Source organism: Panthera leo, chromosome D3 (assembly GCF_018350215.1).
Source record: "Panthera leo isolate Ple1 chromosome D3, P.leo_Ple1_pat1.1, whole genome shotgun sequence".
Lineage (NCBI taxonomy): Eukaryota > Metazoa > Chordata > Mammalia > Carnivora > Felidae > Panthera > Panthera leo.
In genome coordinates this window covers 8,357,581-8,372,380 of record NC_056690.1, presented here as the reverse complement: position 1 = coordinate 8,372,380, position 14,800 = coordinate 8,357,581, and the positions used below count along the sequence as shown (strand labels likewise).

Below are 14,800 nucleotides of genomic sequence, written 5' to 3'. Positions count from 1 at the left end.
CATTCTGGTCTCCCCATGTTGCAAATTCTTAGACATTTTATTGCCATGGGAGAAAGGAAAGGCAACTTCATTTGCCCTCATCGCTCCTTGAACTATTTTGCCCTGGTTTAGCTTCTGGAGTCTGGAATGTGCCTCTAGGCAAGAAGTGAAGGGCCAGATTGAATTTCCTTCCCCTCGAGACATGGGTTTTAAAGATGACTATGTCCATTCCAGTCCTCAAGGATTTCATTATCTTGCTGAAGATCCTGACATGATTCTGTGGAAAAATTTACTGGTGGGTGCCAGGCACTGGGGATAAAAAATGGGAGCACTCAGAGCAGACAAGGCCTTAGTCTCATGGAGTTGACACGCTGGGCCCTTGAGACCACAAACAAGGAAACCTTGATAAGGAATGGGAAGAAATGAAAACAGTAATGAAGTGGAGAGTGAGTAAGGGGCTACTTTGGGCTCATTGTCGGTGAATGCTCCTAAATGGTGCTATTTGGCCAGAAACCTGAGTAAGAAATCATTTGTGGGAACATGGGGCAGAGTGTTCCAGTCTGAGGGGCTGGCAGGAGAAACAGCCTGAGGCAGCAATAAGGTGGCACTTGAGGTGATGTTGGAGAAGATAATCAAGAGGATGTGACCACTGGTTGACCCTTAAACTGGACTCAGGCAGTCCAAGGTTCCTCATCCCTCCCACCCTCGCTGTGGGAGATGTTCCAAGGACATGGTCTTGAGAATAAGGTGTTGAGCCCATCTGGATGTGACTGAACCCAATTATGACCTCTACACGAACTTAGTCTGGCATGTAGGTGGGGACATCTACTCTTGCCTCACCAAAGATAACCCTTACAAGTAAGTTTCCTCGCTCATTAGAACCACCACCTATATATCTGGATTGGCCTTCCTTTTCAGTCTTCTTGCCTCCTGTATACAAGGGCCAGTTTGCAAACTAACACATGAGGTGCTTTCTAGTAATAGGTAAAACAAAAAACAAACAAAAAAAAAAAACTCCTGAGCTTTTAGTATGTTCCAGGCATTTAAGTTCTACACACTTTACATGTAATTCATTTCATCCTCACAAAACAATGAGGTAAGTATATTATCTCCAGTTTGGGGGAGGAAACTGAGGCACAGAGAGGTTAATTAACTTGCCCAAAATTACACCGCTAGTAAATGCTGGAGCTAGGATTCAAACCCAGAGTCCATTTTCGCAGTTTTTACACACAAATTGGAGTAGGGTAGTGCATAAATCCCATCTCTGAGTGCTCTCCTTTCTCCACTGTTAGGACCAGTTGGGTTCATTCACTCAACAAATATTTCTTGATGCCTGCCATGTACATCACTATTATAGGCGCAGAGGATACAATGGTGTACGAAATGGACAGAATCTCTGCCTTTTTGACGTCCACATGGATGGGGAAATAAATACCAAAAGTAAACTAAAGAACCAAAGAATCATAACTGTGGCTAAAAGAAATAAGGATGACACAGCGGAGTGGATTGGGGTCGAACTTAAAATAGTGTGACCCTTGGGCTCGGTCCCTTGAGCATCCGACTTGGGCTCAGGTCATGATCTCGTGGGGTTCCTGAGTTCAAGCCCCCCATGGGGTTCGCTGCCGTCAGCACAGTCAATACAGATCCTCTGTACCCCCCCCCCGCCCCTACGCCACTTGCGCTCTCTCTCAAAAATAAACATTAAAAAAATTAAAATAGTGTTATCTAGGGAACGCTTCACTGAAACGACCTTTGAGGAAAAGCAAAGTTTTTAGGGGATTGATCCTTAGGATTCTGTAACCCAAGACCCAGCTCCATTTCGCGCACACTTTACGCACATGCGCGGCATTCAGAGCCCCTGCCTAGTGCTCGGGTGCCCTCTGGTGTCCCTTCCTCCCTGCGGAGCCTCGGCCGCCTCAGCGGAGGGATAGCAAGACCGGAAGTGCCGCGTCCTCCCCTCACCCTCCCCTTCCGGCTCACTTCCGCCTACCCCGCCCGGGCCGCCGGACCGGAAGCGTAGCGCTCTAACCCCAACCTCCTGGTCTAGCTTGAAACCGGGTGCCGCCAAGATGCCGGTAAGGGGGCGAAGTCGCGGTGTGGAGAGATGGCGAGAACTGGGGAGAGCGGCGAGAAGTCGTGCGTGAGCTGAGAGAAGCGGGCCGAGGAGGGCAGAGAGGAAGCGGGCCCTGAGAAGGGGAGAGGCGAGGAGAGGGGGCCTGTCGCTGTAGGATTGGGTCGGCCAGCGGGGACGGGGCCGCGGCAGAGTGGGCCAGAGACCCCGAGCGTGTAGAGGAGGCTGCCCCGGCCCCTTTCGCCCCTTTCGTTCCAGTGCCGACCCCTTCTCTCGTTCTTCCTGTGTCCCCGGACTCCGGCAGGATCCCCAAAGCTTCACTAGAGCCGAGAAGCCAAGGGCTGTGCTTTTTTTTTTTTTTTTTTTTTTTTTTTTTTTCTCCCCCAATTCTCAAGTCTAGGGTCTGGTTTCTCTTTTTCTACCCCCCACAGGCCCACTTCCTCTTCAGCCCCCGGGGCGGATCACTCCCGCTGCTTGTCACTGTCATACCCCACTTCCCGGACTCCCCCTCTGTCGCTCCGGCCGTGGTGGCCACACTTGGCTGCTGGGTGTAGGGCCGCCAGAGCAGACGCTGGGTCGGCGCCTGGTTACCAGATGTTTCTATTTTCGTGTGCCTCGGGGTAGGAGTAAAATTGATAGTAGGCTGGTTGTCCTTCATTGCTGACAGCCCGTCTTGTGGGGCAAATTTATCGCCATCATGGTCTCCATTTTGCGGGTGAGGAAAAGGAGGTTCAATAACGTGATTACTCACACAAAAAAATTACTGAGCATCTGCTGCTTGCCAAGCACTGTTAACAGCTGTAAATAAGGCCAACAAACCCCTACACTCGAGGTCACAGTCTAATGGGGAGACAGATAAACATGTAAATGTAAATAGAGAAGACGGTTTTAGTGACAAACGCGATGAAGGAAATCGATGGGTAACAAGACAGCTGGTGGAGGTGAGGGTGGAGGCTGCTTTAGATGAAGCATACCTGTGACAAAAAAGAGCCAGCCACAGTTACATTTTTAATGAATCTTGTAGCTACCATTTGATTCCTGATGTGTGCCAGGCAGGCCCTGAGCTACACACTGCACGTAAATTATCCCATTTAATCCTCACAGTAACCCATTGTTCCCATTTTGCAGACGAGGAAATTGAGGCTCAGAGAAGTTAAGTAACTTACCCAAGGTTGTGTACGGATGGTAAAGCTAGATTTTAAGCTAGGACTTTAAAGTCCTGTGCTCGTTCCTGGACTTCCCTGTCCCCCATTGGGCTGAAAGTTCTTCAAGGACAGAGATCACACTGGTCTTTCTTACCATTTTATCACCATGCCTTGCACATAGAAGGTGTTTGGTTATCATTCGGTGAATGAGTGAATATATGAATGGGGCCCTTCTTGAGTTACCGAAAGACAGACATCTTGTAAAAAGCAGAACTCGGAATCAGCGTACAAATTGCGTTCATAAGTGTGGTTTCCCCTGCTCCTTTAACCCACACCTACCCGCTGAAGGCAGTAGATAACTCTTCATTTTGTAAATTCGGAAATAGGCTAAGAGAAGAAAAGTGATGTCTTGGTCAAACACACAGCCAGGAAGTGGCAGAACTGAAAAGCCACTGCTTGGGTTCTGGTTTAACAATAGCTTGGGGAAGGGGGGGGGCGTACCCCTGATTTTTTCGTGTTTGCCTATCTTTGTAGCATAAAGACTTCCACCGGTTACAAATGTGATGTCACTGAACATGAACTTGGAAGATGCCCAATAGCACACCATTACATAGTATTTATACTGCAAAGATAGAAAAGTTATAAATAACCTTAAGACCATAGACCATAGTGAAATAATTTTTAAAAATAGAAAGTAATGAATTTTGAGTACTTATTACCTTTGTTTTTACTATAACTTAGTTGCAAATTTATATAATTTTTAGTAACAGCTGTGTTTAACAACCAGCTTACTTCCAAATTTGTCAAAATTCCTCAAAATGTATAACATCCCGTTTTCATGAGCCAGTAAGAGCCAGCTCCAGACCATTGCTGCTGCCATCCCTTTTTCCCCCTCCCCTAGTTAGTCTTGGGTGGGTTATTCTTGTTTCCTCTGGAGAAATGTTGCTTGTCTGCCCCGCTGACATTTGCTCTCTTTCTGTTTCCGTATTCTTACCTGGCTTGCCACAACAGGCTTACCACTCTTCTCTCATGGACCCCGATACCAAACTCATTGGAAACATGGCACTGTTGCCTATCAGAAGTCAGTTCAAAGGACCCGCCCCTAGAGAGAGTAAGTCGAAACTTCTTTCCATTATTTTCAGATTTTAGTAGGAAACAACTAGCAATCCTCGGACGTTTTCAAGTCAGGCAAAGTCTTAGTTCGGTCCTCGGTCTCAGATTGCTCTTGTATTTTCTCTATGCTTGGTGGATATTGCATTCTAGGCCTTTCAAGATCAAGTGTATTATTGCTGCTGAGTTCTCCAGGATATTTTGTTGAGAGGGAAGAGGATGACAGTCATCCCACTGTCAGTTCTTACAAAGTGATTTAATGCTGATATTTCTGTAGAATGACATGTCCCCATCCTTCCTCTGTCTTAAGGCTGGGAGAAAAAAAAAAAAAAAAACAACGTTTTAACCCCTTCTCCCATTCAATCCTACTTCCTTTATTCATTCTTCAGTATCTTCATTTTCAGTAGTACTTCGATCTTAAATCTTACGTGCCCTCTATAACATTGCACATTCTTTCTCTTGTTTTTCTGAATTTTAGATCTTTGCTTTCTTTCTTGGTACTCACTTTCTCTTTTTTTGAACCATTTCTTACTGTTTAGAAAGCCCCATTCTTTTAGACTCTTCTGACACATTCTGAGATGTTCTGCCAACAGTGTGATTTGTATTGTATTAGACAGGGTTTCCCTGTACCCAGAAAGCATCTGCAGTGATTTCCATTTTGGGTTTCTAACACCATAGTTTTCACTGTCAATTTTGTACTGACCTGGTCTCCATTCCTCTGCCAGACTATTTGACTTGACCTCTTCTTAATTTTGTTTTCAACACCAGTGGAAAACTCAGTAAACTCAATAAATTTGGTGAGTTGCCATAGTTTTTACTTGATTCTGAGATGAAGAAAAAGGAACAGATGGGAAAAAATAAAAGACCAAAAAGAAGAAAAATAGCATAAAAGAAAAGAATTACAGTGCAAAGAAAGAATAAGAATCAATGTTGGCCCAGATTCCTTGAGAAGCAGCCTTTTCAGATGGTTACAAAATACATGTAGCAGATTAGAAAATGTAATTGACCAGGGATGGAGTGTATCTAGTTACCACCTTTGCAACATTTCCTGGGCCCTTAAGGGAGAAGGGGGCCCCTAGAAACCAGATCTTTGTGACTTCTGTAAACAGGGATACTCTTCCTCAGGAGACAGGATTAGACCTGAATGAGAATTAGGAAGGAGTACAAGCCTGTGCTGTGAGCTAAATAATAGGTAGCATTAATCAAATTAATTTATTTATGGGGCACCTGGCTGGCTCAGATGGTTGAGCGACCAACTCTTGATTTCAGCTCAAGATCAGGTTGTGATCCCAGGTCATGGGATTGAGCCCCATGTCACGCTCTTCACCAAGGGTAGAGCCTACTTAAATTTAAGATCCTCTTTCTCTACCTCTGCTCCTCCCCTCCGCTTGTGCATGGCCTCCCCCAACCCCTCTTTCAGAACCAAAAAAATTTTTTTGACATTCAACAGATAGCTTTTGAACACTTTTTTGTGCCAGACATGCTTCTAAATCTTGTAACCCATTCCCCACCCCCCACAGTTTTACATTTAGAAGACCTAACTGGTTTTATAAACAATATTGAATCTTTTGAGGAAGTTTCCTTTTCTCTAGATAAGAAAATAGATTGGGAGAACACAGAGTCTAGAGTTAGAATTATGTTGAAATTTTTTAGCAGGGGAACAAGCAGCATTAAAGTCAGCTGAATCACACAGGATTCAACCTTCAGGATTACCTTGCATTTCTACTGTGTGAGAGGGATAGCAGTCATGGACAAGAAATATAAATAACTGTCTCTGGGAAAAAAAAAATAACAACAGTCTGTGCATTTCTGCAACCAGCTGCCGGATATCAAGACCCTGGGATTTTGACCTTCTTAAAATAAGAAAAGGAAAATAAAAAACTGCCAAAGAAATTGTATAAAGAGATCTGTCTTTGTCACAACAGTGTTTCTGGCTTTTCTCAGTCTCTAACCACCTAAAACAGCTTGTACAAGTATATATGAAGTCATCGTTTTCATAGAAAGATATATACATGAGCCCAGTGTGTTCCTAAATGACAATTGAGATTTTTTCCCCTGAAACTGCAGTATGTAAATTCAAATGAAATTACATTGAATAGTTTTTAGTTTTAAATAGCATTTTATCAAAGTTAGTCTGTGTCTCAGTCTATTTTTATAAACCCATTGAGAAAAACGTCTGGAATGATGTTCACCAAATGTTAATAGTAGTTATTTCCAGGGAGTGAGATTTAGGGTGACAGTAAAATATTTTTCTGTGATTAATTTGTTTCTAATGAGTATATTTTTTATAAAAACAATAAAACTATAAGAATAAACCATGGGGATGCCTGGGTGGCTCAGTCGGTTAAGCGTCCAGGTCTTGAGATAAAGCCCTAGGTCAGGCTCTGTGCTGACAGCAGAGGCTGCTTGAGATTCTCTCTCTCTCCCTGTCTCTCTCTGCCCCTCCCTCCCTCCCTCCCTCCCTCTCCCTCCCTCCCTCCCTCTCCCTCCCTCCCTCTCCCTCCCTCTCCCTCCCTCTCTCTCTGTTTTAAATAAACCTTTAAAAAATAGCAAGCTTTTTTAAAAAAATAATAAACCATGTACATACTGATTTTTCTAGAAATTGTTTCTAAAGACCTCATGTCTCAGCCTCATTTTATTCAACTCCATTTTTAAGTTTGTTTATTTGTTTTGAGAGAAAGGGAGAGAGAGAATATCCCAAGCAGGTTCCGTGCTGTCAGCACCAAGCCAGGTGCAAGGTTTAAACCCATGAAACATGAAATCATGACCTGAGTCAATGTCACATGCTTACCCGACAGAGCTACTCAGGCGCCCCTCACACCAAGACTTTTGACCGTTGAACTGGGGTTTTTTTTCTAAGTGTTATTTTCGCATTTGGCTAATGTTCTCTGCCTTCTTCCCCTTGTGTCCTCCTTAGCAAAAGATACAGATATTGTGGATGAAGCCATCTATTACTTCAAGGCCAATGTTTTCTTCAAAAACTATGAGATTAAGGTAAAGTACAGAGCTTTTAATATTTAATTTGGTTTTCTGGTAGGGATAATAATCTACCTGGCAGTCAGGGTTCTGAGGAGTAAATAAAATTGAATGAGATTGTATGACTTTAAAAACCCAGAATAATGCCTAATATTAGACCCTATATCAACATTAGTTTCTCATTTTTCCTCCAAAGTCTGTACCATGTGTCAGCAAACTACAGCCTGAGGGCCAAATCTGGCCCCCTGCCTCTTTTTACAAATAAAGTTTTATTAGAACACAGCCACGTACATTTTTTAAGATATTGTCTATGGCTGCATTCACTCCACAGCAGCTGGGTTGCGCAGTTGTGACAAAGCCTGGCCTACAAAACCTAAAATATTTAATATCTGGTCCTTTACAGAGGAAGTCTGCCAACCCATCATCTGGACATTTTTATTTATTATCAGCATTAGTAAAGCTCCTACTGTGTGCCAGTCCAAAACTAAAAAATCCTACATGATACGGTATTTTTATATACTTCTGTGTCCTGGACCTGAAATGGAGCAATAAAGAAACTTCACTGATCCTGGTCCTTCCCTTGACTACCCTTTTCTCCTTTCTGCTCTTAGTTCTTGTGAGGAACGGGGTCAAGAGGAAGGTAGAAGGAAGGTGGCAGAAAAGGAGAGGGGGAGATGGAAACAAAATAAAAAGGAACTTTTCTGAGTTCCTTCTATGAGCAAGTTACAGGAATGTCAACAACTTTTATTGATAACATTCTAGAATATGGAACTTCAGCCTCTCCTTGCCAAACTTTGACCTTTTGGAATCAGGGTGTGAAAATCTTTGTAGACTCTTGGTCTAGAAATTGTAGTCTAACTGTCCTGTGATACTCTCAACGTATTCTGTATTTAATATACGGTCTAAGTGTTATGTTTGTAATAGGTGTAAATAAATGTAATTCTGCCACATTTCATTCTTCTGAGTCATATAATCTTAAAAAAAAGGACATGTGTAATTTGGTTTTTTTTAGACTGTAGATCTGTGCCAGATTTAACCTGAAGTATGTGCCACATTTGCTCAACATCCAATCCTCACATTTTCCTTTTAATTAGATCAAGAGGTGGGCTCATGAAGCTCTTTAAGAACAAGACACATGAAGGGGTGCCTGGGTGACTCAGTTGGTTAAGCGTCCAACTTCAGCTCAGGTCATGATCTCACAGTTCCAGAGTTCAAGTCCCCTGTCGGGCTCTCTGCTGACAGCCTGGAGCCTAGAGTCTGCTTCAGATTCTGTGTCTCCTTCTCTCCCTGCCCCTCCCCTGCTTGTGCTCTGTCTCTCTCACTTGCTCAAAAATAAACAAACATAAAAAAAAAAAAAAAACAAGACACACATGAAATAGCTGTTCCTCCTTTAAAGTCATAAAGGCTTTTGTTCTCGGCAGAGACTCTGAAGTGAAAGAGCTTTAAAGATTAGCTGACCATATGGTGCACCTCAGGTTTTCCAGGCAGCTCTAGTAACTCTCCTTCCTACACGGAGGGAGGTGCTGTTGGCACAGCTTCCCGGGGACTGAGAGGCAAGGGGAATGCAGGGATGAGGGCAGCCAAGGTGAACAAAAACAGCCACACAGCTCAGGATGGCAACAGGCAGCTCCCTCCCTAGGAGCAGACACACCAGTGGCCCGAGAAGACTGCATTTGGAGAATGGCAACTTTTGGTGCTATAGGAACTATACTTGCAGCTTTCAGTTGATGCTCAAAAGACAAAGCTTGAATTTTTATTGCACGTGATTGTTATGTTTTAATCAGGACTGTTTTTAACTTCTGTGTTCCCACCCCCGCCCCACCCCTGCAGAATGAAGCTGATAGAACCTTGATATATATAACTCTCTATATTTCTGAGTGTCTGAAGAAACTCCAAAAGGTAATTAAGCTTGGATGATTGTCTATCTGGAAAACACAGTACTAACACATGTTCACCTGCTTAGCCATCTGGACTTGTTGAGACTTTAAGGACAAGTAGTACTTTCTCTTAGAGCCCGGACCCAAGAGGAAAATCTGAATGTGGATTCTAAACCTATAATTTAGTTGACTAATGAGAAGATAAGGGTGTGGTGTTTTAAGGCATTGCGTGTATCTTCCCGAGACAGAAATCTTTCTTTTAAACTCTTGGCTCAGAGGTTGTTAACCTGGGGTCCAAGGATATAATTCAAGGGTTCATGAGCTTGAGAGGGAAAAAGATTACATCTTTCTTTTCACTAACTTGTAACTGAAATTTAGCATTTACTGTAATTATTAATGTAGGCAACAACCCACAGTAGCATAAGCTGTACCTGTGACTTTTTCTTCAGTAGAAATCACAACATTTTCCTATTATATTCAGAGTTGAAGATGTTTTGAAATTTTATTTTCACTCATTACTACTTCATATTTTAGTTATTAGGCCCCTGCCTGGATCTTGTCATGCAGTGCATTAATAAAGAAGTGCCTGTAGGAGTATGTCATAAATTTGGCTTTTTAATATTGTAATTATTGTGTTTGACTATAAATGATTTCTTTTGTAATTTTGTAGTTTTAGTCATTTAAAACATTATTCTGGGGAGGGGCCTAGAGGCTTCCCAGAATGCAGAAGGGCACCCAAAAACATTAGTAATCCCAGCCACATCTACTTAGACTAAAAAATTACAAATTGGATGTTATTATCCTTTTCTCTGTAAAATATGTGTGTGTGTATAATTTTTTTTCTTTTTCTTTTTTTTTTTTTTAGTGCAATTCCAAAAGCCAAGGTGAGAAAGAAATGTATACCCTGGGAATCACTAATTTTCCCATTCCTGGAGAGCCTGGTTTTCCACTTAATGCAATTTATGCCAAACCTGCAAACAAACAGGAGGATGGTAAGAACAGGGTTTCCACCTCCCTCTCTATGGCACAAGATTTTCTCCATTTGATTATTTACCCCCTCCTTTCTTTGTCTTGATTGGTGTACAGGTTGAGAGTAGAATCATTAGCACAGATACTATCTTACCAGTAACTCTCACAAAAGATTCTTGGCAACAAATATAACATGTAGAGAATCCTTTGAACCAGAATAGTTATAAAACCACTGGACTGTCATTTCTATTTCATATCTTGTCTGAATGTGTAGAAATGTATTACCAAGGTCACTGTCCAGCAACCAGCACACATTGGGGATGCATTCTCAGACAGGATTTTTCTTATTTTTCTCCTGGCTCCTTATTTTAGAGGTGATGAGGGCCTACTTACAGCAGCTGAGACAAGAGACTGGACTGAGACTTTGTGAGAAAGTTTTTGACCCTCAGAATGATAAACCTAGCAAGGTAAGACCCTCTTCTTTACCTACTTAGTTGATAAATAACCTTTTATCGTGCAGCTACTATTAAATAAACTAAGGTCTTCCCTTGCAAGAATATTTTAGTCTGTGCATTGCAGTGCTGCTTAACTTTGAGTATGTGCCTAGTACATAGTAGGGGTTCAGTGAGTCACAGTGAATAATGAATTGCATACAATAAACATTTTTGGTTGTATGTTCTTCTGTTAGGGCATTGTAAACCCACAGGGCAGATTTTCTGTGTGAGATATCTTGAATGTATTACATTTTTTTGTCACCATAATTTTGACTGATTTGTGAGTCAAAAAAACCTTTTTTACATGTGTTTTCAAGAAGTTTATAACGTAAGAGATGTCAGGCCAAGATTACATTTTGTTATTACATAAATTAATATTCTGACCTTATCTTGAACTTGCATGGTGATTTGACACCCACTATCCATTCTGTTTTATCTCCTCTTGTTAGTGGTGGACTTGCTTTGTGAAGAGACAGTTCATGAACAAGAGTCTTTCAGGACCTGGACAGTAAAAGGAGCCTGGGCAGACACTTCCCACAGCCACGGGCAGCATTTTACAGCAAGATGTACACAGTTCTTTGCCTTTATTTGATAAAGTTTTATACGGAAGAGAGAAGAGAGCATGTCTTCACTTGAAGAGCTCTTTATCAAGAATTAGGGTGGTGGGGAGAAGAATGGGTTGTCGAAGGGTGATTTGAAATTTTCTGTGTTATTAAGCTGGTGCTTAATAAGAATAGGTAATAATAAAGAAATTTCTAACATTCCATGTCAAAACACTTTATTGCTTATCTTTGACATTCACTTAAAATTTTTTCGAGCTAATATTCACTCTTTTAAAGTGTACAATTCATGGCATGCCAGGGTGGCTCAGTTGGTTAAACGTCCAACTTCCACTCAAGTCATGATCTCATGGTTTGTGGGTTCAAGCCCCGCGTCAATCTCTGTGCTGACAGCTCTCTCTCTGCCCCTCCCCTGCTCATGCTCTCTTTCTCTCTCAAAAATAAATAAACATTAAAAAATAATAATTAAAAAATAATAATAAAGTGTACAATTCAGTGGTGGTCACCCCCCCAACCATTCTTTTCCTCTCCCCACCCCATCATTCCCTGGCAACCAGTGATGTAGTTTCTGTCTATGGATTTGCCTTTTCTGGATATTTCACAACAAGGGATCATACAGCATGTGGCCTTTTGTGTCCTGGCTTCTTAGAATTGACATTTTCAAGGTTCATCCATGTTACAGTAACAGTACTCCATTCCTTTTTTCTTTTTCTTTATTGTGGTAAAACGTATAACATTAGCATGTCAACCATTTTCTTTAAGTTTAGTTCTTTATTTTGAAAGAGAGCAAGTACAAGCAGGGGAGGAGAGGGAGAGAAGAGAGAATCCCAAGCAGGTGCCATGCTCCCAGCGCAGAGGTTGGCATGGGGCTCGATCCCATGAATCGTGAGATCATGACCTGAGCTGAAATCAAGAGTTAGACACTTAACTGACTGAGCCACCCAGGCGCCCCATTTCAACCATTTTTAAGTGTGTAGCTCACTGGTATTGATTACATTCACAATACTTGCAACCATCACCACTGTTTATTTCCAAAACTTTCTCGGTACTCCAAACAGCAACACTTAAAACCACCAGTGACTGTAATATCCAGCTCCTGATAATCTCTAATCTACTCTCAATCTCTGAATTTGCCTATCCTGGCATCTCATATAAGAGGGATCAAACAATATTTGTCCTTTTGTATCTGGCTTCTTTTACTTAGCATAATGTCTTCAAGATTCATCTATATTTTAACCTATATCAATACTTCATTCCTTTTTATGGCTGAATAATACTCCACTGTATGTCCATCGTGTGTGTGTGTGTGTGTGTGTGTGTGTGTGTGTGTGTGTGCGCGCGCGTGTGTGCGCGCGTGCGCGTGTGTATATCCCATTTTGTTTTTCCATGCATCAGTTTATGGACATCTGGGTTGTTTCCACTTATGGGCTGTTAGGAACAATGTTGCCAGGGACATTCCTGTACAAATTTTTGTGTGGATATATGTTTCCATTTCTCTTGGTTATATACCTACCAGTGGGATTACTGAATCACACTATGTTTAGCTTTCTGAAGAACTGGGAGACTTTTTCCACAGTGGCTGCACCAGTTTACATTTCCAATAGCAAGGAGTAAGAGTTCTAATTTCTCTATGTCCTCTCCAACACTTGTGCCTTATTTATAACTATCCGGATAGGCATGAAGCAGTATCTCCTAAAACTGTACTGTTTTATCTCATTGTGGTTTCGGTATGTATTTCTCTAATAACTAATGATGTTGAGCATCTTTTCATGTAGATATTGGCCATTTGTATATCTTCTTTGGAGAAATGCTTATTCAAATTCTTTGCCCCGTTTTTACTTTTTTTTTTTTATCTTTTAGTTGTTGAGTTGCAGGAGTTCTTTATATTCTGAATTCTAGACCCTTATCACATATACGATTTGTGGAAACTTGCTCCTATGTCTATAGTCTTTTTTTTTTTTTTTTTCCTTTGGTGGCTTGTGCTTTTGGTGTCATATCTAAAAAACTATTGTAGGGGCGCCTGGGTGGCTCAGTTGGTTAAGCGTCCGGCTCAGGTCATGATCTTGTGGTTTGTGGGTTCAAGCCCCCGGTCGGGCTCTGTGCTGACAGCTCAGAGCCTGGAGCCTGCTTTAGATTCTCTCTCTCTCTCTCTCTCTCTCTCTCTCTCTCTCTCTCTCCCCCTCTCCCTCCCCCTCTCTCCTCCTTCCCCTCCCTAGATCGTGCTCTCTCTGTCTCTCTCTCTCTCTCAAAAATAAACATTAAAAAAATGTTTTTTATTAAAAAATTATTGTATATTCCAAAACATCATTTCACACCTAAGTAATGATTTCCTAAGTGTTTTATACCTTTAGCTCTTACATTTGGGTTTCTGATCCTTTTTGAGTTTCCTTTTATATATGATGTAAGGTAGAGGCCCAGCTTTATTCTTTGGGACATGGCTATTTGTTACAGTACATTTGTGGAAAAGGCTATCCTTTTCCTTTTGAATTGGCTCTCTTGTCAAAAATGACCATAAATGTATGGGTTTATTTCTGGATTCTATTGTCTATCCTTATGTGACATTCACTTTTCTATTTGGCCAATTTTTTAGCATTTAAGAGGTTTTCATTATTTGGCTGATAAAAGTAGCCATCATGAGTTATTACAAATACTTATGGGACCATGTATTTCCTGGTATGTTAAAGTTATAAGTTAGATGATTCAGAAAAGGCCTTGAGTCCTTTGGACATAAAGTTATTGCACTGCCAGCTCTATCGAGCCCATATGTGTTTGGCTTTTATTTTAAGAGGCAGTTGTTTCTGTATCTACGTTGGGATTGTATTTGGCCACGAGCCCAGAAAACCCAATTTACAGTGCCTTGGGTGGTGGTGGGGGTCTTGTTTTTTCTTTTGAATCTAGAAGTAGTCCCTGAATGGGGCAGCCATTTAAAGAGGTCATTGGAGATCCAGGCTCCTCCAGTTTTCTTGGTCTACGTTTCTTTACGTGCCACATGTAGAGCACCTCTAGGTGCTCCTGCATCTCTGGGCTTAAGAAGAAGTGGGGACAGCATGAGAGCATACCAGCTGAGTGCCACCTTGAATATCCTTCCCAGAAATCCTGCCTGGAGACTTGTACTATATCTCCTTCATGCGTAGCTACAAGGGAGTCTGGAAAGAGGAAAATTTTAGCTGAGCGTGTTGCTACCCTGGTTATTTGTGTTGTGCTATTAAGGACAGAAGGAAAGCTACATAGAAGCAGAACTAAGTTTAAAATTGTATTAAAACTGGAGCTTTATGGTGTTACTTGATCAACTAGAGAAGAGTTGACCCCAAACATGAGTTTAAACTGCTTGGGTCCACTTGTATGCAGATTTTTTTACAAGAATGTACTGTAAATGTTACTTTCCTTATGGTTTTCTTTAGCTTTATATAAGAATACTGTATAAAATATTTATGCAGAATACATGTCAATTGACTATTTATGGTATCGATGAGGCTTCCAGTCAACAGTAGGCTATTAATAGTTAAGTTTTTCAGGAGTCAAAAGTTAATATACAGATTTTCAACTTGGGCGGGGGAAGGTCAGTGCCCCTAACTCCCACATTGTTATGGGTTATATATAATTGTAATGTATGAGTTAC

At 41.6% G+C, this 14,800-nt stretch overlaps 1 protein-coding gene across 1 annotated transcript; it reads left to right on the top strand.

The window, feature by feature from the left end:
* The first annotated feature begins 1,945 nt into the window (after positions 1 to 1,945).
* Positions 1,946 to 11,387, top strand: ARPC3 (actin related protein 2/3 complex subunit 3). Its single transcript, XM_042910838.1, has 7 exons — positions 1,946 to 2,054; positions 4,207 to 4,306; positions 7,223 to 7,299; positions 9,112 to 9,180; positions 10,024 to 10,150; positions 10,500 to 10,594; positions 11,071 to 11,387. Exons 1-7 carry the CDS (start codon positions 2,049 to 2,051, stop codon positions 11,131 to 11,133), a joined length of 537 nt encoding a protein of 178 aa, XP_042766772.1. The 5' UTR covers positions 1,946 to 2,048; the 3' UTR covers positions 11,134 to 11,387.
* Positions 11,388 to 14,800: the final 3,413 nt, after the last annotated feature.